Here is a 26,018-nt window from a genome sequence, read left to right as displayed (position 1 = left end):
CTTTATTAACTGTTAATAAGTTGCCTGACTTCTGCTTTTGTTTAATATTGCACCAAACTCTGAAAGACTTAGTAAAGTTCTGAGGTAGAACTGTATGATCTGTCAAGTTCTCTCTTGAGCCTAAGTGGAAATTAGAGAATTTCAAAGGTCAACTGTAGTTTAGGACATGCTGCATATTTGGAGAGAACAAGGGAAAATTAAAAAACATTAGAAGTGCCATTAAGATTTCTTCAAATAATATTATATTTTTGATTTTTTTGTTTGTTTAGTGAAGTGATCTTGTATTTGTCCAGGGTCTTATGTGTTATTTAGTCTAATAAATAAATATAATTTAAAATAACTTAATAATGTTTATCAGCTTTTGAAGGTAACGCTGCCTGTATTTTCTTACTGTATGTTCTACCATCTCTCTCTAGAGCAATCCTCACCCTTTGGTCTGGGCTAAACTCAAAGGCTTTCCGTTCTGGCCTGCTAAAGCACTGAGGGATAAAGATGGGCAAGTTGATGCCCGTTTCTTTGGCCAACATGACAGGTGGGATTTTATCCACAGGTTATTTCTGGTTGTAGTTTAAAAAAAAAATAAAATGGTTTTTTCTAGCACTGAGGAGTTTGGTTGTCCTGATAGTGGCTGTTAGAATTAGAATATGATACTTTTCTCACTTGCATTTTCATGTTTCACTGCTATGACCAATGGAAACATTGTTTTGTAGTGATCATCTTACCAATGGGTTGGTTTGGTTAAATATGTTTTGTCATATTGACCGGTATTGAATCTTCTTTCATGTGTTGCTGGAGAAGAGTAAAATCAGCTAGAAATATCCTAATAGAAACCATTTACTTATTTACCAAAGCCTGAGCACTGACCTTTTATAAGGCAGTGAAGATCCTCTGAAGCGATCCAAGGTGCACATATCTTAATGATGGAGTAAAATCCGAGTTTGGGAAAAAAAAGTCTGCTTAAAATTTAACTGTGTCAATTCAATGTGAAATGTCAAATCATCTCCTGTCTTTCTGTTTGATTTGTAGGGCCTGGGTTCCAATAAATAATTGCTACCTCATGTCTAAAGAAATTCCTTTTTCTGTGAAAAAGACGAAAAGCATCTTCAATAGTGCAATGCAAGAAATGGAGGTTTATGTTGATAACATTCGTAGAAGGTTTGGGGTATTTAATTACGCACCTTTCCGGACACCGTATACTCCCAATAATCAATACCAAATGTTATTAGATCCTACAAACCCAACTGCCGGAACTGCAAAGACAGACAAGCAAGAGAAAATCAAACTGAACTTTGATATGACAGCATCACCGAAGATTCTAATGAGCAAACCTATGCTGAGCAGCAGCACAGGTCGTAGGATTTCGCTGACAGATATGCCACGGTCACCAATGAGTACAAACTCATCAGTTCACACCGGGTCTGACGTTGAGCAGGATGCAGAGAAAAAGGCAACTTCCAGCCATTTTAGTGCCAGTGAAGAATCCATGGATTTTATTGAGAAAAATACAGGTAAAAAGGGGTTGTAAGGCTATTTCTGCATATGGTTAATTCACCAGTTAGAATTCTTGTGATTAGGAGGAGTTTTATTTCAAATTGGATAACTCTTCTTCAAGGCTTTGCCTTTATTTATTCACTTTTGATAAGACTTAAAATTTAGGGATATAAATGTTACCAGTCCTGCCTAGTTAGGTGGAGGTGGTGCTATACAATAGAAATGTAGTATCGCTTCTTCACCTTCTGTGCAGCTGCACTGGTAATGCACACGTTTCTTACTCATGTGAATGAGTGACGGGCACATTTGAAAGAGTCTCTGAACTGGGAGAAGTGACTTTGAGATTTAGTTAAATTTTGCTTATCAGATCAGAATTGCAGCTGGAGAAATTGGTGCTAAATAACCACCCTCCCCTCTGCCACCAGACCCATTTCTAGAAGCTTAATGTATAAAACAACCAACCAACAAGTACCATCCACTGCGCTTATTCCTTTGTTCTGCACTGTTTGTGCATTCCAGTAGTTTCTCCAAAACAGGCAGGCAGACATCTATACATCTTAATGCTCTTAAAAGCTGAGCTGTGAAACCACCTTTGGCTCCAGATTATCTCATGGCCAGATTCTGTACATCTCAGGGAAATTATGATGAAGTAACTGTATGAGTTTTAAGTGTATGAAAACAGGTTGTTATTTCAGTAGAGAATACCATGTCAAAAGGAATGATTCGTTCTATGCATCAATCCTCGAGTGTGGATGTGTGTGTAATTTCCTACACAAGGTGTAGCTTGCAGGTACTGCTTTCTGTCTTAAAATTTAGAGGTTTTATTGTATGATATTTTTTCCTTATAGTAGTAGAGATAGTTACCAAAATCACATTAAAGCTGTTACGTTAGAGAAAGGTAATAGAAGATGACAAATAATATCCTATTATTCTACATTCCTGACCGTCATAGCAATTCTGGGGAACTTTTCACTTTCCTCTCACCTTACTGATCCTGACTTAGTGGGTAGAAATGCCAGATTTGACTTAGCAGCAGGTAGTTGGAATTGATGGAGGTCTCTTCCAACTGAGCTCCTCCACACCCAGGCTGGATGTGGCTCTGGGCAGCCTGGTCTGGTGGTTGGTGACCCTGCACATAGCAGGGGGTTGAAACTCCATGATCATTGTGGTCCTTTTCAACCCAGGACTTTATTTTCATATTCTAAACTCACGTCTTCCAATTTCCCACCTGGCATTTCCATCTGTATATTGTCTCAATTGCAATATATGTGTATTTTTTAAACTTACCTGTCCTGTTAATGGAATGTATGTGGTGCATTAAAATGGAGATGAAATTACTTCGTTTGCTGTAAAAGAAAATTCCAGGTAGGAAGACTGCACTGTATTTAGATGGGGATGCTTCTATTCAGATGAAATGGATGGTTCTGTTTGTGCATTTTGAGTGATATGAAGGAAATAACTTGGAAACAAATTTAAGTCTTATCCTGGGATGTAGCAAATGAATGGCAGCTGTCAGATGTAGTGTTGAGTTGAGGATTACCTGAGCATTAAACGGAAGTTGAACACACAGCACTTGCTGTCAGAAATTGGAGGGTTTTTCAGGTAATGGCCCATAGAAGCTTCCTTTTGTAGACTTGGCCGGGAGTTTCCTGAAGTTCATGTTTGAAATGTGACTTTGTGGATGTTTTGAAGGATCAGAGCACAGACTTTTGCTTAAACTGTAAAATTGGAATATCCCATTGCCTTATCTGAGGGATTTTGTCACTGATCTCCAGCTGCACTGACCGCTCTTAATGATTTCTCTTAATTCTTGTTTAACATCTCCAGAAAATGGCTAGATTTTTTTTGTTAATGTTTACATGCATAAATTAGTAGCAATTCAGAGTCAAGGGTTAGTTTAAGTTTAAAATAACCAAATCTCAAAAGCTAGAATCTTGAGAACAGAGAGCTTTTGAGGGTAAACGTGCATTTGGTGTAATTAAATAAGTCATAAGTTAGTGTGATTTTTCTTAGAATTGCTTTTTTATTAAATGAAAATCTAAGGGATATTTGAAAGTTAACAGTAGAGGTATAGAATAATATTTAAATGATTAAACAAAAACCTTTTCACTGCTTTTATAAGTTGAAAAGCTGTTTTGTCCCAGCACGTGTGGCCTTACTGTGATTATTTTTAAATCTGTCTTTATTAATTTTGTGCTCTTTTCAGCTTCTCCTGCACCAACAAGAACAGGTCAAGCAGGGAGCTTGTCAGGCAGCCCCAAACCCTTCTCTCCTCAAGCATCAACGCCAATTTCTGCTAAGCAAGAAAGAACTGCCACTCCAGGGAGCATTCTGAATCTGAATCTTGGTTAGTGTTGACTTTTAGAAGTCCAAGTGTGTTGTAGCTGAATAAACTATGGTGGTGCCAAGATAATGTGAACAAACTTAGTCCTAGGTAGCTTTAAATGAACAAAGAACTTTAAATGAGGCGTTTTGTAATTGTTGTTCCATCAATCAAGATATTTGATATTTTGTAAGTGGAATTGAAATTTGCTGTTTCTTTTTGATCAAAAGAAGTAGTTAATGGATGATTTCTTCGCTGAATTGTACAATAAATGTTTCTGAACAGTAGGTAAGTTTCTAAAGCTTGTAATTACATGAACTGCTGATGACGTTTTCACTTGTCTTCTGGTCTTGCAACCTAGATGTCAGTTCTTTGCTGACCATCTGTAGCAAGGGATATACTGAGATTCTGAGATTGAGATCTGGAAAATTGAATTAGGAAAGTACTGCTTTGGTAAAATAGTTCTGAAAGCCAAACAGATGTAAATCCATTTCCTCAATCATGTTTTGCTTCTATGAATGTTCTTATTCAGTTCTGGATACATTTTCCATCCAATTGATGTTACGTGGAATGACAGAATGTTTCCTGGTCTTCACTAAATGCTAAAGGAAGGTTCAGATCAAGTTTTGCATTTGTTTAAATATACCACGCTTTTCAGTGTTCATCTGTGCTTGTGGACATACCCATGGAATTAATGACTTGCTGCGCCACAGCTGATTGTCTTTCTTATCAGATGTAACAATGCATTTGAAAAAAAGAAACATCACATGGGAATTGTTTGAGGCACAGATGGGAGGCATCAGCTTGAACATAGAACATTTTGAATGAATGGTGATACTAGGAATGGAAGCGGCAGCCCTTCATTTGATTTCATTTCAGCTGCACTAAACCTGACTGTATCTGCAGAACCCATGGATTTCAGATGTGACTCGTGCTGTCTTATTCTCAAGCACTGTGTGAAACGGGATTCCCCTAGAAAGCAAAATTGAAAATATGCAAAACAAAAACTTGTATCTTAAGGAGAATACTAGAAGGGCTCTGTGATCCTCCTCCAGTTCAACAAGGAGGAAGGGAAAACAGTGGAAAGGAGCCATCAGTTGTTGCTGGTAGACTGGCTAAAGTGAAAAGTGGAGGTGTGAATAACCAAGATATACACAGATTGCTTGGAAAAAATGTATAGTACAGGACCTGTCCTTGTGAAATGGAGACAGAAAAAGACAGACAACTTTAACACAATAAGGAGTGAAATTCCTGAGGTGGATGATAAGAAACAGTGAAGACTTTGGAGATGAGAATTTGAAGATTTCTCCTCAGGGGGTTTGTCTGCCCTCCGGCTCTGGTTTCTTACTGCAGCGTTAATGAGGCAAATCAGAAACTTGGGTCTTCTCAGTGAGACCCCCCTTGTGGGCAAGACAGATAAATTTGGGCTGTGAGACTTACTTCCATGTTAAGATGCAGGACTCCCTGGGGAGGTGTTACAGTGTCTCTTTGTCCCCATTTTTCACATTTCAGGTTGTCTGTGCTGTTACTCAGTCAGCTTTCTCTCACGTGGACGGTGACCTTTCTTCTCTTCATAAAACATTTTTCTCAATTCCTTTTCCTAGATCGAAGCAAAGCTGAGATGGATCTGAAAGAGCTGAGCGAGTCGGTCCAGCAGCAGTCCACCCCTGTGCCACTCATCTCACCAAAGCGACAGATACGTAGTAGGTTCCAGCTTAATCTTGACAAGACAATAGAGAGCTGTAAAGCACAACTTGGTGAGTATCCCACGTCTGCAGTGGAAACCTGGAGCTCACAGTTGAGAAAATGTTGAGTTGATAAAATCTTGAATTTTATTTTCTGACATTTCTGATTTTTGCCAAAAAGCTTTCAGCTTTTGTTCTGTTTTTGTACCATTCTGATGTAGGTGGTTGGACAGATCCATACATGTACTGCTGGCTTTGTACACCAAAAAAACAAAGATCAGTGCCTAACTTACGTTAGCTGCACAGATTGTATACCCAGTCACGCTGTTAAAAAGCACTAACACTGCCTAGCATTTAATTGAAGATTTCCTTGGCACTAAAAAGTTACAGGTTCTCCTTACAAAAGTCATGCAGTCTGAAGCTGATTCTTCAAACATGACTAGAAGTAACTGCAGTCAGTTGAGTGGTGTTACTAATTTTAAGGTGGTTTCTTATAGTTACTGATCATTCCTCTTAATATTTGCCAGTGTTGGTACAACACTGAACAAAGCTACAGCTTGTAGGTAGTGAAAAAGCGTTGTATCAAATAAAAGTAAGAATTGGTATATATGGAAGGTAATTCTCGCTTATCCTGATACTGAGATAGTGCATTAAGGGAGAGGCTGATAGCTGAAGGATTGATGGTTAGAGTAGTGGTACACATATACTTTGTTCTACGGAGGGCTGGGTTTGGGGTTTTGCCTTTTTTTTCCTTTCTCCTCTGGTAATACCAGTCAGTCTGATGTTAATACGGAACGTTCTTTCCTCCCCACCTTTAGGAATAAATGAAATATCTGAAGCTGTTTATACTGCAGTAGAACACAGTGACTCTGAAGATTCTGAAAAGTCTGACACCAGTGACAGTGAATACAGTGATGAGGATCAGAAATCAAAGAACGATCAAGAAGATGGAGAGGATAAGGAAGGTACAAGAAGTGACAAAGAGTCATTAAGCTTGAAAAAAAAACTGAAGCCCCCAGCGCAGAATGAAGATAAGGAGGAACTTAAAAGCACAAGCCCAGAAGTGGAGAAAACAGATGATCCAGTGAAAGAAAAGGCAATTACAGACACTGACAAAGAGTTTTCTGAAAAGGGAAAAAGTTTGCAACATCCTGCAAAAGAAAAACTGAAGGGTAAAGATGAAACAGACTCTCCAACAGTGCATCTCGGACTGGACTCTGATTCTGAGAGCGAACTGGTCATTGATCTGGGAGATGATCATTGTGGGCGTGAAGGACGGAAAAACAAGAAAGAATCAAAAGAACCTCCTCCTAAACAAGATGGTAGGATAAAATTCTGAATTATTTCTTCCTTTATCATTGCGCTGTTGCTCCAGTCAGAGCTGTTAGCTCTGATTTTGCATTGAGATGGTAAAATATCTGTGCTGCAACATGATCTTCATGAATGATTTTCCATTCTTTCTGAGTAAATGATATTTTCAGCCCCTGTTATAATTTCTGGATTAAGTTTTAAAAAAAAAAAAAAAAGTATTCCCATACACGTCCCAGAATCGCAGCTGTTTAATCACTGGAATTTTTCAGAGATACAAATAGTCTGAGTTCCAATTGAAATTAGTGCTTTCAGGGGGATGGGAACTTTTATGCTTATGCAGGGGAGAGAAAGGGCTCTAAACCTTAAGGGAAGGGGATTATCAGCCCAGGGAAGACAGTTCTTTGATCAGTGCTAATGTTTCGCTGTCAGGCTGCACAGCAAGAGAACGGGATCTGATACACAGAACAGTGGTCTATAAGCTCTGGGATGACAGGTGTAAGGGGTAACCTAGAAACATCTTAACGAATGATAACTTCTTGTTCTTCCAGAGAGGTTTTTGTTTACAAGCAGCCAGGATGGGCTATGAAAGGCTTGATTAACATGATTTATGTCTGTGGCATGATGGCTTCCTGAAAGGAAGCTGCAGTGAGGAAGGTGTCAGCCTCTTTTCTCAGGCAATAGGACCTGAGGAAACAGTCTCAGTTTCACCAGTGGAGGTTCAGATTGGATGTAAGGAAAAATTTAATCATGAGCAGGAGAGTGATCAGGCATTGAAATGGACTGCCCAGGGAAGTGGAAGAGTCCCAGTCCCTGCTGTTATTTAAGAGATGTGCATTTGTGACACCTAAGGAACTTGACTGGTGACGGAGCACAGTAGGTTGGGTTGGCAGTTGGACCTGGTGATCATGAAAGTCTTTTCCAACTTAGATGAATCTATGATTCTTTTCTAATTCCATGAGAATTTCTATTCCGGAAGGTGAATCTGACTTTTCAAAAATGTGGTGTAAAATTATGAATCAGATTTGGTGGTGAAAAGCTGACGTTACATTTTGTTTAGTTGTAGGTAAAACTCCACCTTCTTCCAGTGCAAGCACCCAGCCCCTACCAGAAACTCCAGTTCTCACCCGCTCTGCGTCCCAGACTCCACCAGCTGGTGTGACAGCAACTACTAGTGCTACTTCTACTGTCAGTGCTCCATCTGCAGCCACTGGAAGCCCTGTGAAGAAGCAGAGGCCTCTGCTGCCGAAGGAAACTGCCCCTGCAGTGCAGCGAGTAGTGTGGAATTCTTCAAATAAATTTCAGACATCTTCTCAGAAATGGCACATGCAGAAGGTGCAGAGACAGCAGCAACAGCAGCAGAATCAGCAGTCTCAGTCACAGCAACCTCAGTCCTCTCAAGGGACAAGATACCAGACGAGACAAGCAGTTAAAGGTACACACTTTCTAACTCAATGTGCCCATGATGCCATAATCCCCCAGTAGTGATGTCAGTGCTCCCAGCTGCATAACCAGGAATTCTTCCATGTAAACAAAATCTCAGAGTGTGGTCATTCTTTGATAAATGACTATGAAACACAACCACATACTCACCATACCTGCTCTTTCTGGTGTGAATTTAGAGTCATATCTCCTTATTTGAATGACAGACTGTCTGTGTGTGTATCTGCAAAATATCCTCGCTGTTCTTAGCCATCAGTTTTGAAAGACTAAATTGAATTATTTTCTGGATTACACAATGAAATCATTGATTCTGTTTCAGTTGCACAATTACCACTGTTACCTCAGATCTACAGTCTGTACCCAGTTTTATCTGCCAGGAAGCTGATTTGTTTAATCATCGTAGCTGTGTTCTGTATTATATGCTAGAAAATATCACATGAAAACACTCTAAAATATATAGATTTTCTTATACACTGAATTGATGTTCAATAGTACACAGTTAAATTGAAGAACCATTTTATTTCAGTAATTTCTCTTTTGAGGATATCATCAACTGAGATCTTTAATAATGTGAATTGTTAAAAATGAGTTGGAAACTAAGGCAGGTACACCATTAGGGATGGAAGGCTGAGGCTCTTCGTGTCCTGGTTTGGGCTCTTATTTTTGAATCACCAGCTGTTTTAAGATTATTTGAAATATTGGCAAGTGTGACAAAGCCATCCTGCTTACTGACTTCCATCCCACTTGAGGTAACTGTATATCAATTCTTTGCTTTAACGAGTTAACCTCACCTTACATTCCTTACTCTCCAACCAGAGGCTAAGTTTGAGCTGGGTGTATTACATTACATGTCAGAACACAAAACTAACAATAATTAGTAGCACTAATAATGAATGCAAATAACACCAGAGAGTACAACTAAAATTCTTCCTAAAGCTCTCTTCAAAAGTAGCTCAATAAATCTTGTTTCTAGTGAAACAAAGTCCATAATGTTCTTTCAAATGGTGACAAATGAAAATGTTTAAGATGGGTTTATGCTCATACCTATGGGACTAGTTGGGAGCTCTCCAAGTTGGGAGATTAGGAGGTGGGATGGGAAAGTCCCACGATGGGCAGAACAGATCAGAGGGAGACTTCTGCACTGACCAGTCTAAACTTGTAAGTTTTGAAGTTCTTTGCTGTATTGTCCTCGAGCTGTATAATTGTACATGAGTTCAGTGGCTGGTTGTTATAAAATCTATTTGATAATTGGCACCTTTGTACAAATAGGAACAATCTTGAAGTTTTCTTGGTGCATAATTTAATGAACATTAAAGTTAGAAGTCACCTATTCATTTTCACAATCATTTGTGATTAATGATGTGCTCTATGTTCTTTCCATAGCTGTGCAGCAAAAAGAGATCACCCAGAGCACTTCCACATCAACCATAACCTTGGTTACAAGTACTCAACCTATTTCTATGGTCACAAGTTCTGGATCTGCAAGTACACTTTCTTCCTCACTTAATACAGACTTGCCAATCGCTACAGCTTCAGCTGATGTGGCTGCAGACATTGCTAAATACACGAGCAAAGTAAGTTCTCAAACAAGATTTCCTTAAACTTATTTTTATAACGAAATTCAGAGCTTTTAAAATTCCAAGTTCTGAAATAAAAACGTTATTTAGAAATTAACAAGCAGTAGGTAGAACCAGTTAGACTCAGCTATTACTGTAGGAGTAGCTGAACAATGTCATTCTAAGCCAGATGCTAAGCATGGCATGCTCTGGCTGCCCAGGCACTTCAGACCTTTTCTCTCTCCTATTTCCCCATTACTTCTGTTGGTTACATTGCATCATGTTTTGGACAATTTTGGTATTTCCCGGAGGTGTAGGTATCCTCACCACCACAGTTACAGTAGGCACTAAGTATTGATCGTGTGCATTCAGTAAAACACACTTTTTCTACTGCCTAAAACAGTCCTTCAAAAGGAGATTCATAAAAACATATATATATATATATATATATATGTATATAGATACTAATAGTAATACAGGTTCACATTGGAGTGGTTGAAATGGTTATTAAGGATACATCTAAAACTTTTATTTGTCTTTCAGATGATGGATGCCATCAAAGGAACGATGACTGAAATATATAACGATCTGTCAAAGAATACCACTGGAAGTACAATAGCTGAGGTTAGTGTGAGATTGGAAGGGAGTCTGTGTAACACTTAGAAGTTGTAAAAAAAATTTTGTGCATAAAAATGCCACGTAATCACATACTACCATAAGAGTTACATGATTATGACCACAGATATAATACTTCTTTTTAAGTTTGCTGACCGTATTATCATGGTTAAATATATAATCTTTAGTTTGTATTAAACAAAACAGGGACGTTGCAGTTGGGAGCAGCGGTGTCTGTAGTGAATGAAAAACTCGCTTTCCTAAGTCTGGGCTCATTGAAATAAAAGAATCAATGAAATGGCACATGAAAAAATACAAGCAAAACTTAGAAACAGGTTTTTGACTGTGGTTAGAGAAGTTGGAGACCTGACGAATTTTAGATGTAAGACCAAGTTTAATGGAAGTGGTTTTTGTTTTCAAACAATCTGGCACTTTTTATGATTGGAAAACATTCAAATTAGATAGGATACCTATTACCCATGTTGTTAAAAAGGAGCCTTAATGTAAGTGACGATCAAACTCTTTGTTATAGCCTTGGTTTTTTGTGTAATAGTTCTGTTATATTCTGTACTCACTACCAAATATTAACATTTAATATCTATCTGTAATATTCAGATTCGACGTTTGAGGATTGAGATAGAAAAGCTTCAGTGGTTACATCAGCAGGAACTCTCAGAAATGAAGCATAATCTGGGTATGAAAAAGACAAACACAAAATCTGAATGCTTGTCATATACATTGCCTTCATCATAGATACTGTGGATTGTCCACGTGAAGGGTCAAACACCTTGTAGGATGTGCTGTCAGTATTAGTGGATGTCATTTCAGTCCATACACAGATTACTTTTATCTGTGCACAGTAAACAACATCCAGATTTGAGACCCTCTAAAAAACCTGAAGGTTCACAAGCTCAGGGGACCTGATGAGCTGCTTCTGGAGGTACTGAGGAAAGTGGTCAATTAAGTTGCTAAGCCACAATCTGTATCTTAGAGAAACTGTGGCAGTGAAGTTCTGACAGACTGGAAAAGGGGGAACGTAACTCCCATTCCTTTAAAAAGGAGAAAATGAAGAGCTGGAGAACTGCAGGCCAGTCATTTTCACCTCTGTGCCCAGCATCATGGAGTGTAGTAATAGGCAGTGGCTTTAATGGAAGACTTGTGTTTGCTGAGTGGATATGAAGCAGATATACCTAAGTTTGGGGAATATTTTATTAGCTTTCATTTCATGGAAAGGCAAAATTGATTTATCTTTGTATTTTGAGTAGAACTGACAATGGCTGAAATGCGTCAGAGTCTTGAACAGGAACGAGATCGTTTGATTGCTGAAGTGAAGAAGCAGCTGGAAATGGAAAAGCAGCAAGCAGTGGATGAAACTAAAAAGAAGCAGTGGTGTGCCAACTGCAAGAAAGAGGCCATTTTTTATTGCTGTTGGAACACGAGCTACTGTGACTACCCCTGCCAACAAGCTCACTGGCCTGAGCATATGAAATCTTGTACACAGTCAGGTAATCTTGCTCTGGTTTGCATGTTGCACAGCTGAGGGGAGCTCGGGTGGGTGGTAATACACAGTGATTCAGTGTTCGTCATTTGCATGTATGCAGATATGCCTGTTAGGATTGATTGAGGACTGGTGCACGAGAGTAGTGGCTATTCTTTCTTCTTTTTCTTTAGCTACTGCAACACAGCAAGAAACCGATACTGAAATTAACACAGAAACATTAAATAAATCATCCCAGCCCAGCTCAAGTGCACAGCCCACGCCCACGGAAACAGCCAGCACCCCCAAGGAAAAGGACATTTCAACTGATAAAAGCAAAGAAAGCGTTACAGTGAGTATTACTGCGGTCACTTGAAACAAAAATAGTATCTAAGAGTCCTCTGAAACCTGCCCCTAAAGGCCTCCCTGGGTCAGCTAGGAATTTATGGCCATTTGCAGGTTTCAAGTGTGTGATTTGGGGAATAAGAGAGAGAATTGTGGCTGTTTGTTTGTTTGTTTGTTTGTTTTTCCCCCTGTCATCTTGGGAAAAATCTCCTTCTGTCCTCTGGGAACACCCTTTCCCCTGCACTCATTCCCAATAAGAACTTGTGTTGGCTTGACTCATCCTTCCAGCCAAGGGGGACTGGACCTCTTTCTTTCTCTCTCTCCAGGACCCATCAGTGTAGCTTCTGGTCTGGATCTTTCGATACAAGTTGCCTTCTGATAAGCAATACTGACTGCAGCACTTCCAAGCCCTTCTTGCCTGGAGGTTCAGAGGCCAAGCTCAAGACCTGCATTCAAATCAACTTACTTTATCACAACAGACTGCCGATAGGGTACCGCAGTGTTCCATAACACTGATACAACAGTCCACCTGGATCTACAGTTAACGGAGCAGTGTACAATTACGAAATCCTCCATAGCATCTACTCTGATAGTATTCAGTAGGCAAGGATGAGCGAACGCTCTACTAAAAGGGACTTAACATTGCATATATAAAAAATGTTTATAGAGAAGATTCTGCTTTATAGGTAGGGCTTGACTATTAGCAATTTCAGCACCGTTTTTCTTCTGCCCTTGCAAGATTTATTAAATGAAAAGTTTTATGGGGGGGCTTATCCTTCAAACCCTTTACACTTGATCCTCTACATCAGTAGGAGCCTTGTTGTATTTTAAAATATTAAAAGCAAACTAATTTTGTAGTATTGTGATTCCAGCATGATGTCTCATTGAGATAGTTCTTCTAGAATTGGGAAGCATAGTATAATAGAGAGCTGTGTTCATTTCTTGACACTTTTGCTACTGTCTGGTGTTAGATCTCTGGGCTTGACATGTCATCTAAGGGAGTAACTTGAGAAACAGACTTAAAGAAGGGATAAAGGATGTGCTGTCCCACCTGAACCGGGGGGAAGTTCTTTGAACTTCTTTGTCTCAGTTGAAGCTCGTATGTATTGTCTGTGGCAGCGCGACCTTTGTACTACTGGGAGAAAAGGGGATCAGAGAAAATCAATTGCCTAAAACTTTGGCCAGGGAATATTCCAGTTATACTGATCTGGAATTGCTTTCACGTAGGTATTCTACCTGAAACATCATGCTGTACACATTGATCATGTTCATAATTTGAATTTTGCTTTATTAACAAAGAATTAACCTGTGAATTCATTAAGATACAAATTTTTAGCTCAAACAAAACATCCATCATAAATTTCATAAAATAATAACGACTAGGTGGAATTCATGTAAAAGCTGAGACTTTTACTGAGGTTGCCTGTGCTGTCTCTGCAGATAGCAACAGGTGTGACAAGCAACCAGCCTATAAAACTGGTCCAGGTACCGCAGACCACCACCTATATTCCAACTACTCAACACACAATTGTAATGTAAGTACTAATTCATCATTTAAAGTCTGCAGTAGTTCTGTTCCTGGCATTAAAATTGCACAGTATTTCTGGGGGGTTGTCTCCATTTGCTGTTCTATCAAGATATGAATTCACTGGTGTAGTTTCAATTTGCAGCGCAAAATGTCCTATTTTGCTGTGCAACATTCCACCCTTCCATTTCATCACTGATTATTACAAGGATTCAGGAGCTCTCCTTAAGAACAGTGAGGCACTGAGGATAGTCAGACTTCCATTTTACATTATTGTGTTAGTTATTTGTCCGTTTCATGTATATACTTGAACACGTCAATGTAAATATATAGAATTCATTTAAAGTATCTTTTAAATATCTTTTTTTTGTCTATGGTATCCTAAAGAGATTTAACCAATTCTGAGCTATGCTCGATACTCCCGTGACATCTCAGTAACTATGAAAGAAAAATATGCATTCATTGGTAGCGTGTCTCCCATGCAGTCTTGCACATTAGCATTGTGAAATTGAGAAATAGCATTGAATTCAGACCTGTTGTTTTTTTCTTTTTTTTCCATTGAGAACTTAACCAAGGACACTTGAATACCCTTTTATCAGTCACTGGAGATGGGACAGCAGTGAGTTTGGTTTTTATGTTTTGCGTACCGTAATGTCACGTTCTTTCAGCTGGTCGTGTTGTGCAGTGTTCACTGCAGGGTCAGCGTGGAGTCTGAGCTGACCTCTTACCAAACAGAGAAACGCTGATCCTGCAGTGCTGACTGAGCTGCAGGCCTTGTCTCACGCGGTGCGCTCAGCTGAGAAGCCCACGTTTAGGTAACTTCAGTTAGTTTTCTGACTGGAACTAGAGAATAGAAGCGCAAGTTTAACATTGTGACTGTGAGGCCTCATTAGCTGAGTCACTTTCTTTTGCGTTGTGTACACACACGGATACACGTGCACCCGCACACACTGCAGCATCTGCACACGTGTGTGTAGGAACACACACACACACACAGTGTTTCATAGCCATCACATTCAACAGGAAGAATTTATTCTCAGTGGATATCATGACTTATCACATTCCTAAGCATTTACACTCGACTTGTTTGTCCCGTCTGAGAGCACAGTGCACCTTTGCAGGATTGGCCCGAAGTCATTTGAATTGAATTGCTGTAACAAGTTTTTGTGTGTTTGAAGTGGAACGGCGGGCATGGCAGATGTTAGTCTCTGTTGTGAATAGTTGAGAGGTGCTAAGATCGCAAAGTGGCTTCATGTAATGTTCAGAAAAATGGCAGTGACCCCCATCAGTTTTCTGTAATACAGAATATGTTGAGTGATGTGAAGCGTAAGTGGAACGTCTGAAGGCTTCGACCTTTATTTGTGCATGTTCAAAGCGTGGTACACATTTGCATTAGCCTTGCACAGCTACAGACACCTCTGTACTCTAATGATTGCACGTGCAGTTTAAATACTTTTAAACCTTAATGCATGTTTAATATGTATGCAAAATGTACAAATGTGAAAAGCTGGCAGAGGTGGAAAATTTACCTCTCAGGGAAATGATCCTAATGCATTTAAGGAGTCTTGCACATTCCATATCCCCAGCACTCCAACAACTGAAATTAATTCTTTCAGTTGTGTAAGTGTGTATATGTAAAAGACAGCTGTGGCGACCTTAATTTCCCCACCTGTAGTGCTAACAGTGATGTTCATAATGGCTTCTTTTGAGTTCAGTTTGCACTTTGTTCCCAACCAGGCATTTCCTCCCTCTGAACAACTTTCAATACATCTTCTGGGTGCTGTTTCCATTGACCCCTCTTTACACCTCTGAAATTCATCATCAAATGACAAAAACCTTGAATTTATTCAGAGAACTGATTTTGGGTTTGGTTTTTATTCTTTCTGTGGTTAAAATGCCATAAACATTTAAATTCATTGTCCTTGCGTTCCAGGGGATGTTATGAGTAGGCTTCTGGAAGGGCACGGATTGTGTCACAAAGGAGCTGGTCAACACGAGGCTGTAACCCATCTCAGTAGGGATATTCTCAGTCTTTCCTGAACACCATCAAGGCACTAATGTGGTTTCTCGGATTGATGGGGGGAAGGCATTGGGCTTCAGTGAAGTTGTGTGTTGTTCTCCCGTGTTCGCTTTGGAAGCTTACACTGACCTTAAGGGGGAATCCTGGGCGTCCCTGTCAGGTTTCTCATATTCTCACTCCTCGTCTCTTCCACAAAGTGTTGTGAACTGAACTGGATGCGTTTGTTTGGTCTCCAGTTGTCCAGCACTGCGCTGTATCAAAGCATGATTCCAGTTTGTGCGGCATAACGTTCCTGAGCTTCCTCACGTTTCTGTAGGAAGGTTAAGATTCAGACTTAAGATCCAATAAATCCTTCTCCAGACGTTCCAGAGTGATGTGACATTGACCAGATTGTTTAACATTCTTGTGCCTTTGTCTCTGCATCCGTAGAATCCATTTCTACCCATAGAGATGTCCTGAAGCTTCATTTGTTAAGATTTATAGATCATAATCTGTACGATGGAAGTGAAAATTTATTCTATATGAGTATTTTTGCAAGGAGTGTGAGCCAGTTCCCAGAAATGCTGAAATGCTGATGGTTTCTTTATCAACTTGTGCAGAAGTTTAAGTATTTTTTTTTGGTTTAAATGGATGTTCTTTGTTCTCTTCTGTGTAGACTGAACGCGTGGGGGAATTCCTTTGTGGGGAGGTGGGGAGATGTAAGGGGTGTACTTACAGACAAGGGTATTTTTGTACTCCAGGTTGATTTGGTGGAACTTTTTCAAATGACGGAGGATTTTCTTAGCCCTTTTTTTTTTGTGAATTTATTTGGGGAAAATACATAACTGGATGTAGTAGCTTTGAAAACCTAATTCTCCAAGCATAGGTAGGGTGTGTACAGTACCTATAGGAACAGCTGGTCCCAGTAATTATAAAGGAACAATTATACAGGAAAAAAACCCAAAACCCTCTTGGCTATAGGAAAGTAATACACTACTTTCTGCCTTGGAATGAGGTAATATTGTGGTAATAAAGGTATTAATCCTTGCACAAAATTGGAGCTTGTTCTGGATTTTCCCTGGACGATAAATCTCTATTTCTGTGGTCATGTTTATATGACCTCTAACATAACAATATGTTTCTCTTGGTTTTAATCCACAGACCATTCCTGTAGCGGTAAGTCCTTCTGCTGGGACAGTGGCAATGAGAACTGGAGTTCAGTATGTTCAGACCACAATGCCAGTCCAAGTACGAAGAGTCTAACTGCTAACAAGAAGTCCATACAATTGTTGGAATATATAAATCTAATAGAAATGTGAAAAATAAACACAGTTCTTTGGATTAACCTCAAAGGTTCAGACTTAAGCTTTGTATAAACGTACAAAGCATTAACTACACTACATTAATGTAAAGCATTAGCGCTGGCTTAGAAAAGCTGAGGACAGGTAAGATCCGTGTCAAATCTCTGCCTCTTTTGTAAATAATGTACAATTTGTGGATGTCACTGAAGTTAGAGTTCCATCTCCTTTTTATATTTGTATGACTTTAACTTATAAAGAGTGTTTGAAGTTGGAAAAGAAAGGTTTAAAGCAGCCTTATCATAAGCTAACACTGAAAACTGGTCTGGGAAAATGGCAGTCGTGCATCAAATAACCTGAAGAACCTGAACAACTCGATTTGCATTTGGATGAGAACCATTTCTGCACTTGGAGACTCTTGTAGAATTCAACCAAATGATGAAGGCTCTCTTTCTTTCTGTTCATTGTGTTAGGCCAGTTCTGACATTTCCCGTCTGTGGACCTGAGATACGTAAAGATTTGCGTTGTTTTTTTTTACAGTGACCAGACTGTTAAAATTGTTTACAAGAAACAAGGTGAATTTCATTCAGGTTGATATGTGAGGAGTTGTGCAGTGTAACACCAGCTGGTTGGTGCCGTGCTGTCGTATCACTGATTTCACAGAGGAGAGGGTTGTTTTCTTTTTCCTATTCTTCACAGTTCAGTTTTCTTCCTTTTATCTTTTATTTTTAATTCTAATCCTCTACAAAGGACTTTGAGAAGCTTTTCACGTGGAACAAGAGCTTGGGGTGTGGAGAAAAGCATGGATCAGGAAACGCGGGCAAAGGACTTCTGATGCTGGGCCAGAGCATGTATTATTTATATGATGGAATTTATGTTTTTATGTAAGCATGAAGCAGTGCAGTATGAGAGAAAGTAACCCATGGAAATGCTGTCTGTTACACTTATACTGTAGTACCATTTTGTACGTTGTGTAAAACGAAAGCATTGAACAAAGCAAAGGTGATGTATGTATATGAGAAAATTAATGTATGATATCATTCCAGTACATTCTGTTGTACATTTTTAGTCATGTTGATTTTTCCCATTGTTTATAAAAGATTGCGGTCTGTACAGTCTCCAGCTAGAACCCGAGTTAGGGGGAAAGTCTTAGAAGAAAAAGGCGAGAGCAGAATATTCGTGAACTGCAGTTGTGTCAAAAATAGCCTAGCTGGCCTTATTTGTGAAGCATAATTGCTTTTAGCATATGGAAGTATTTTTTCACATTTTCTTTGTATAAAATTTGTATTAAACTTAAATATCTTTTTTGAAAGTGGTGTTTCTCTGTGACTAAGAGCTGACGCGTGGTTCGCTTTGGGTTCCTGCAGTGTTCCAAGAAACTTCACAGCTTTTTATTAAACCGTTTTAGAAAAGTGCTTTGTGTTCCTGGATTTCCAGTTCCATTCAGTCTGCAGTGTGACACCTGGTGACGTTTATTAGCAGAAGAGGTCCGGTGCTTGTTGTGTTACACTGACCGCCTTTGCATCGGGGCTGGATGGGAAGGATAGAAATAGTAGATCCAGTCGTGCTCAGTGTTTGTGAGCTGAGATGGGGGCTGCCTGCTGAGCAGTGCTGCAGTCCTCTGAGAGGGCAGGAGCTGGGGCAGGGCTGCTGTGTGTTCCATAGGGATCTGATGGAAGAAACAGTGCGAGCCAATGAAACGGCTCCTTATAAAACCCGGCTGTTCAAGTACCTGCTCATGTGGTTATTTTGTTACAGGCACTTATAAAACAGACAAAGTCAATGTTCTCAGTGCTACTGCTTAAAGAGAAGCACAAATATTGCAAGCCTGGAATGATGTTCTGAAATGTGGCTGGAACGTTGGATTAATAACATTGTGACCTCCGTCACTGAAGAAATAGAAAGGAGGTGAGCGATTCAAAGAGGCTGAGAACACGCAGTGCTTTCTGCAGCCTCTATTCCAGTGATTATTTTCCTTTTAGATTTCAATAACCAGTGTTTTTTTTCTTTCATGTGGAATCATGGATGACGGATCCCAGCAAAGACTTGTTAGCAGGCCAAGATTCAAGGAATCTCAGATATATTGGTGACCGCTTTTAGTCCCGTTTTGGCTGGTTATGGTGTGAAGTTCTTTTTTTGTTTGTTTTTTTTTCCCCCTGAAGATTTTAACTAAAAGTGAAGGAAGAACACATCCCTGGCTTGGACATACAGGGGGAGATAACACTGATGTGATATGAGCATAAAGGGTAGGCCCCTACTTTAAGGTGAATTACTTATATAGAGAGTAGCATCTCTTTTCCTTGGGAGCTGAGTTCTGGAACCATCAGTGGGTCTGGAAAATTACTTTGTTCTGATTGTAGACTTCCTGATTTTCTGGAGACAGACTCCATCCTGGAGGGTCTTCGCTTGCATTGCAGTGACTGCAGGGAGGATGGTAATCCTTGGTCTTCAGCTGCTGTGGGCACTGTGACTGATGAGAAGCCTCTGGGGTTGTGTGTTATCTTGGGAAAACTTCACTCATCGGCTGCCCCAGGTTTCCTGTCTTCTGTTATAACCTACTAAGAGGCATCTGGGTGCATTAATGCTGGTATCTCTGGTTTGGGGCACAAAATCATCTTTTCTTGGAGTTTGAGCTTAGAAATTTCTGTATTATGATCTTCCATTCTCACTCAGGCCTCCACTTGGTTAGGATGGACGATTGATGCTGGTGTTCTTCATCTGGGCCAGCTGAATCCAGAACTTTTCTAAGCAGTGGCAATATTTTCCTCACTTTAATGCAGCTTCAGGAATCCTACGATGTTCAGAAAGAATGTGCTAATGTCACATTCAGGATGCTCTGACGTTTGCTTTAGACCCCAGATGGTGAGGGCTGGATGGAGACCAGAGCAGTCAGTCCTTCCAGAGTCGCAGGCTCTCGTCCTCCTTGGCACTGGTCGGTCAGTTCAGGTGTGCTCAGCCGAGTCTGTCAGCTCCGCGATGCTTGTGTCTGTCCAATCGTATTTCCTACAGGAGAACGGTGAAATGCTGAGAGCTGCTGTTTAGCTCACGCTCACCAGGTAAGATGGCAGCGACTCCGGCGTTTTGAGATGGACTGCACTGAACCAGGCTGTCACTCAGCTGTGTACAGGAGGCTCGTGGTGAAGCCCAGCTGCCCTCTTGTGGTTAAACGTGAGAATTTGCAAGGAAAAAATTCAACACGGGAAGCTGGTAAAATAATTCCCACGTGTTTTCTATCTGCAGCGAAGAAGCACGTTTCTGCAATAACCTTCATGGCAGGTTTGTGGTTAGGTGACAAAATTCTGTTATTTCAGATCCGGTTAATGATGTGACTGAGCAGGATCTTATGCTGTGATACTGTGTGCAAACGCATTGAAACAGGTGAAAATGCCAAGCAAAGTGTGTGCGTGTTCCCTAAAGCCTTATGTGTGTTTGTGAGTAAAAAGCTCTTATGGGTGTGTTTGCAGGGAGGTTAAAATGCTGAGCAAAGCCTGTGTGTGTGTGTGTGTGTGTGTGTGTGTGTTTTCTGTGTGTGCTCACGTGTAAAAAGCTGTTAGACACCTTCCTGCCATCGGATTCTGCAACAGTGAACCTCGATCCTGTTGCTCTGTTGAGAGACCAAGACCTGCTGCTGTGACTGGAAGGAGCACCGTGCCCGGTCTGACAAACATGCTCCTAATGCTGGCATGCAGGACCCTGATCAGCTGTTACCTGTGGGTGAGTGAAAATCATTAGCTGGGAAAGTACGGAGAACTCAGTTACAGTAATGGTGAGCAAAGCACCAGCAGGCACTGAGAGCAAAATCCTGCCAACAAGGCTGGAGGTAGAAATGAGAATTCTTGACTTGAGAATCTCTGAATACATTCAGAGTTGACTCAGGTTTGTGCAGTACTCATGTAAGACTCCTAACTTGTACGTGTTTGATCTTGATGCACACAATAGATAAGGAGACTGTATTACTTTTGCTTCTCTCCTTTTAACATCCTGCTCCAGTGAGGCTGTGATCCTTCTGAGGTTATTTGGTGCAAGTAAGAGAATAGTTTTGAAAGTGAATCAGAGACCAAACCAAACCCAAAGACTTGAAATACATTGTCAGCAGGAATTAACTGCAGTTCAGCAAAAGTCCTAAAGGTGCAGCTTAATTGTAGATATGTTTATTTACATAAAAATAAATATGCACACCTGCATTGGAGATCTTCCTTTGCAAGACAAGTAGGTTCTGAATGTCTGTGTTCTCTCCCAGAGGGCACAGCCACCATCTGCACTCTGACACCCCAACAAACAGGACGGGGCAGGCTGTGTTCAGAGCACTTCTAGACCAACTCTGCCTTGAGACAAGGAGTGTGTTCTACATGTACCACGAGATCCAGGAGTGATGGAGAGAAGAGAAGGCAGGTAACCTAATCCCCCAAATGTAAACTGGTTTTTTATTATTATTTATTTAATGCCTTTCACTCATCACAGGGTACTTTTTTCCCACCCAAACTGAGATGGCAGCATAAGGCACCGTGTAGACACATGCACAATCCACAGACCATCCATGTAAGGTGTAAAAACACAGCGACAGTTCTTACCAACAGTCCCATGTGTCCTTATGATAAATGTACACAATGTGATTTTCTCCAGATACTGTCCTGGAAGAATGAATTCTTAATTTAGAATGGCAGGACTTTCCCCACCCACCCACCCCAAAAAGCCAGATTAAAAACACAGGTACAGAGCTTAATACCAGAGTAATGAGATTAGTTCATAAATTAAAAGAAAAAAAACATACAAACAAAACAAAAAATCAACAGTTTCACTCTTATCTGCAGAAGGTCGGACGTGGTACGATGTGTTATGCACAGGATATCTCACAGTCTTTAATATTTCCTCTTCCCCTTTGAAAAGCAAGAAAACTGACAAGTAGACCCAAGGCTTCTGGGGGTTCTCGTTGATGGCCAAAGGGCAGTTACCGCTCTGTGCACCCAGCTTAAGCGTGTAACTGCGGGATCCCCAGAGTTAACTGAAGGCTTTTCCTCTGTTCAAAGGAAGGACTTGACAGAATGTTCTTTGGCTGCAAGTTCTTAGAGGCTTCCACTGAAAGGGATCTCCTTCAAAAAAAGAAAAACTGCAGTTGCTGTGGGATTTTTTTTTGAATAAGAAAACGCTGAAGAATTGGAACCGATGTGACAGTTTGAGTGAAGCCCTCACAGTGCTAAGATGTCTGCTACAAATATTCAAGTTCCAAGGCGTGCCGAAGAGCTTCCAGGTCAGCATGACAAGAGATTCTCCAGAATGGCATGTTGTGCTAGAGTGAAACCAAAAGAGGTTTTTTTGTTTGTTTGTTTTCTGTTTTGTTTAAAACTGAGATGAAAATAAATTTCTTAGTTTTCACCCTCAGGAAGAGAGAGAGTTTTGTATTGGGCCACCCGGCTGTCGTGGTGTTACAGGCAGGGAGACTCAGCTTAGAGAGCAGGGAAGGGAGTACGAAGTTCCTGTTTGCTGATATGTTTCTACTGTGCAGAAAGGAAAGAGACCTGCCACAATTTGGGAGATGATGCAGATGTGAGCAGACCATTAAACTTTACCCTCCTTTTTCTTTCTGTCTCTATAATTTCAGTACTCCTGGAAACAATTTTCTTGCCACTCAGTGGGGTTTGACTGCAGTATCAAGCTATACATTAATCTTTGTCTCTCCAGAAAGCATCATAATCCTGTCCTATAGCATGAGGCTCAAAGTTGTCCTATTTGCCACCAGTGAAAGCTGTTCTAGAAATGCTTTCTAACAATTAACTGGAACAGTAGGTCATGCTGCTTTTCCTATAAAGACAGGGACTGCTCAGATCAATTGTGCATTTAGTGCATCAGGAAAGGATGCAGTAGGTTTATATGACAATCTGTCCTCAAGAAGGTCTCTCAGTTCCCATTTTTAAAGACTTATCATTTCTACTTCTGCCTCCTTGTTTGACCGTTCACATGAATGGTGATGAATATAATTTCTACAAATTTCCAAGGTTTACCCAGTCAGTGCCACTTGATACCCTGGAAAATGGGCAGAATCTTCACTGAAACATGTTGATTCACCTGTTGAAAACTGTGCATATGCTCTAGGAAAACAAAGCTTGCATCATAAACACCGTGAAATAAGTGAGGATCTAAGATGAAAACTGTAAGCTGGTAAGGTCCCAGTACTACCCTGAAACTGTAGTTCTGGCAGTAATGTTCTATAAGCATCATCAATAGCTGCAGTCCCTGAGAACCTCAAAACAATTAGATCTTGTTTTTAAATGTTAAATTCAATTTCTCAAGGTCAGCTTATGGTTTGAGTTATTTTGGTTCCTACCCAAAACAGTTTGAGCATTTTTACTTCAGATCATAATCATGCAGCTCGTATTTGCCCTTGGAGTTTGTAACAACATTGTCATTTTCGTAGCTTCCTCCCAGAAGAGCATTATCTGTACAGTCAGTAATAACTATGCAGTAGCAAAGGTACACAGTCTGTACTGACAAAGCTTTTCTCAGTGTGGGAATAGTTTCTGAGTTTATCACTGTAATCACATTACTTCTGATTAGAAAACTTTTGAAAAAGATTTAGCGAACATGTCCTTCATAGGTAGATGATTCTGATGGTGGACAAGATCCTTTTCCAGGTGTACCTTCCTATGTAAAACAAACTCCGGTGTTCCCAGATGTTTATTTTACAGTGTGTCTGTTGACGCTCCCCTGATGTTTAAATACAACTCAGGTTTCCCTCTGGTTTGTTGCCTGTGAGCAAACCAGTGTTTCCTTCAAGCTGTTCATCAGTGTGGGTAGAGGCAGTGAGCAAACAGACATCTGCAGTGACTGGAATCTATTGATCTGCAATTTCACTTTAAGGGGAAGAACTATTTCCTTCTCCTTTTTCTTCCTATGGTTGTTACTAAACCTCATCCATTAAATTATCTATTTTTTGTTCTTTAAGGAGAAGAAAACTTGGGCCTCTTGGTCAATCCTGTTGTTCAGTATTTAGAGATTTATCACTCATCAGACAGGTGAGGGAAAACGACCCACTAAAGAGATATTATCAGAGCTGCCGGCAAAACAGTGACAGACTCTGCTTGCCCTCCTCCTGCCTCCCTTCTTATTTTTCTTATAAAGCTCAGGTGTGTGGAAGCCTTGGCTAATGATTGTCATCAATCACAGGAGGTGACAGCCCAGCAAAGAATGTGCCCTGCAAATGGGAGAGCTGCTTAGACCAGGAGACACAAGCGAGAGGGTCCTTGAAATCCTGCCCATACCAGACTGATGAACCTCCCCCCATCTTCATACTGCCGGCAGCCTTTGATGCAGTCATGTTCAGTGACCCACTACCTTTAAAGTATGGCACTGGGCTGTCAAAAGCAGCAGGCTATTATCGCTTAATTCCCAGCCATGTATCTTGGACTCATTTCTGAGGATTCCTTAACCCCTCAAGAACTAAAGAATTCCTGGAATATGTGACAGAGCAACTATCTGAAAAATCCCACTGATTGCTAAGATGAGGGAATCTATGGTAGGAAATTGCTCATAAGATTAAGTATTTTGCATGTTAAGAATTGAGACCAATTCTGAACTGTTTCAAATGGAAGGAGCTTCGTTAAATGAGTGAGCAAAGAAACAGCCACTGAAATGTAAGCTTGGAAGAATCCAAGATGGTATCCACAGACCGTACCTTTTTTGCTCCCTGTTCCTCTTCAACACCATCTCCTATTACAATGTACACAGCTTTCCTTCCAAACCTTTGCATTATTCTTTCAAAACAGCTCTCTTTTCCTGAGCAACAAAAGAGAAGACATTTTATCTGGATGCATGAAGTTATTGGGGTTGATACTCGCATATTGGAACTGATGTTGTAAATGAACTATAACTTGATACATTCCCTGCTTTTTTTTTTTTTTTAAATTAGAGCCCAACTGGATCTTCATCTGAGAGGGATTCTCTCATGAGAGCTACGAGCCCTTTATCAGTTGAAGAATTCCAGGTGCTGCCAATTTTCCATAAGCTTTGTGACTTTGCACAGCTGAGACTGGCAGTTGGGTGGAGTGATGTAACACTCACTGTATCCAGTTGCCTTATTCTATTCATTCTGGTTGCAGTAGTGAACCTGAAAATGCAAACCTCAAAGATTCAAACAAAACCATACAAAAAGTACAGAAAACAAAAGCCCCAAGCCAGCTCAGTCAATATTTATTCCTCTCACAGCTTTTCTAAAACTCACTCCTCACACTTGACTCTGCAAGTAACAGGATCCAAACCACGTTTCTTGTAAGAGGTCCAACCAGACCGACCCCCTCCCAGCTGGGTGCAGCTGAACACCCAAAATGCTGCTCCATAAGGTGGGTATTTTTCAGGCTTGCTTTCTCATAGAGGCACTTGGCTTTTTTTTTTGTAGCCTGTACTAGCTTAAGTGTGGGTTGTTGGCATGCAGATGTGATGTAAACATGAAGCTTAAGCTAAAGTTCCTATGTTGTTTGTTGCAGTTGGGTTGAGTGGATGTGCCTGAATTAGGGACAAAAGTTCAATCTATCTTTTGGTGAAGCCTAAGTTACTTTGTTCTTACCTGTTTTTGTTGCGCTGTAAATGTTTTCAATTGGGAATACGGTGCCTAGTCCATACAGAAGCACTTTTGCCAGAGCTGGTATCAGCTGAGTTGTGGTTACCAATACATTTACACAGTTAGGCCTAGGAAACAAAAGTCAGTAGAGGCAGCAGTCTGGTTTTTTTTCTCTTACCTTAAACTGAACAATGGCGAGAAGAACGCATTTCTTGCAACTGGAAGTTCCCAAGCCACTGGGGGATTATACGCCTAGAGGCTGGTAACCTGAGCACTGACAACATCTCTTTATTAACTCAGTAGGATGAAAAAACCCAACCACAATCCAGCAGTAGTGATGCAGCCCCACTGTATGTGTGACAGGATCTATTTTGCAGGAACCAAACACCACATAGGCAGTGT

General features: G+C 40.4%; 2 protein-coding genes across 92 annotated transcripts in view; one reads left to right on the top strand and one right to left on the bottom strand.

The window, feature by feature from the left end:
* Positions 1–22,444, top strand: part of ZMYND8 (zinc finger MYND-type containing 8) — a 62,463-nt gene extending 40,019 nt beyond the window's left edge. For 23 of the 49 annotated variants that reach the window (XM_085519599.1, XM_085519585.1, XM_085519603.1 and 20 more), the window contains 13 exons: positions 417–532; positions 1,027–1,508; positions 3,698–3,838; positions 5,419–5,571; positions 6,318–6,821; positions 7,868–8,242; positions 9,634–9,824; positions 10,350–10,430; positions 11,037–11,115; positions 11,687–11,926; positions 12,093–12,250; positions 16,929–17,212; positions 18,824–22,444. In XM_085519599.1, coding sequence (XP_085375725.1) covers positions 417–532; positions 1,027–1,508; positions 3,698–3,838; positions 5,419–5,571; positions 6,318–6,821; positions 7,868–8,242; positions 9,634–9,824; positions 10,350–10,430; positions 11,037–11,115; positions 11,687–11,926; positions 12,093–12,250; positions 16,929–17,030 — 2,622 coding nt within the window. In that variant the 3' untranslated portion in view covers positions 17,031–17,212; positions 18,824–22,444. Of the gene's footprint in view, positions 1–416; positions 533–1,026; positions 1,509–3,697; positions 3,839–5,418; positions 5,572–6,317; positions 6,822–7,867; positions 8,243–9,633; positions 9,825–10,349; positions 10,431–11,036; positions 11,116–11,686; positions 11,927–12,092; positions 12,251–12,569; positions 18,481–18,823 lie in introns of those variants that run through there. The other 26 variants (XM_085519615.1, XM_085519605.1, XM_085519612.1 and 23 more) reach the window with 14 other exon arrangements.
* Positions 21,472–26,018, bottom strand: part of EYA2 (EYA transcriptional coactivator and phosphatase 2) — an 86,497-nt gene continuing 81,950 nt past the window's right edge. For 35 of the 43 annotated variants that reach the window (XM_085519621.1, XM_085519626.1, XM_085519622.1 and 32 more), the window contains 3 exons: positions 25,623–25,744; positions 24,735–24,835; positions 21,472–22,352 (listed from right to left, as the gene is read on the bottom strand). In XM_085519621.1, coding sequence (XP_085375747.1) covers positions 22,272–22,352; positions 24,735–24,835; positions 25,623–25,744 — 304 coding nt within the window. In that variant the 3' untranslated portion in view covers positions 21,472–22,271. The remainder of the gene's footprint in view (positions 22,353–24,734; positions 24,836–25,622; positions 25,745–26,018) is intronic. The other 8 variants (XM_085519625.1, XM_085519627.1, XM_085519649.1 and 5 more) reach the window with 1 other exon arrangement.

This window comes from Coturnix japonica, chromosome 19 (genome assembly GCF_054131305.1).
Source record: "Coturnix japonica strain WE chromosome 19, WE-NBRP24, whole genome shotgun sequence".
NCBI classification, from domain to species: Eukaryota; Metazoa; Chordata; class Aves; order Galliformes; family Phasianidae; genus Coturnix; species Coturnix japonica.
The sequence above is the reverse complement of the archived record's forward strand: the minus strand, read 5'-3'. Positions and strand labels throughout refer to the sequence as shown.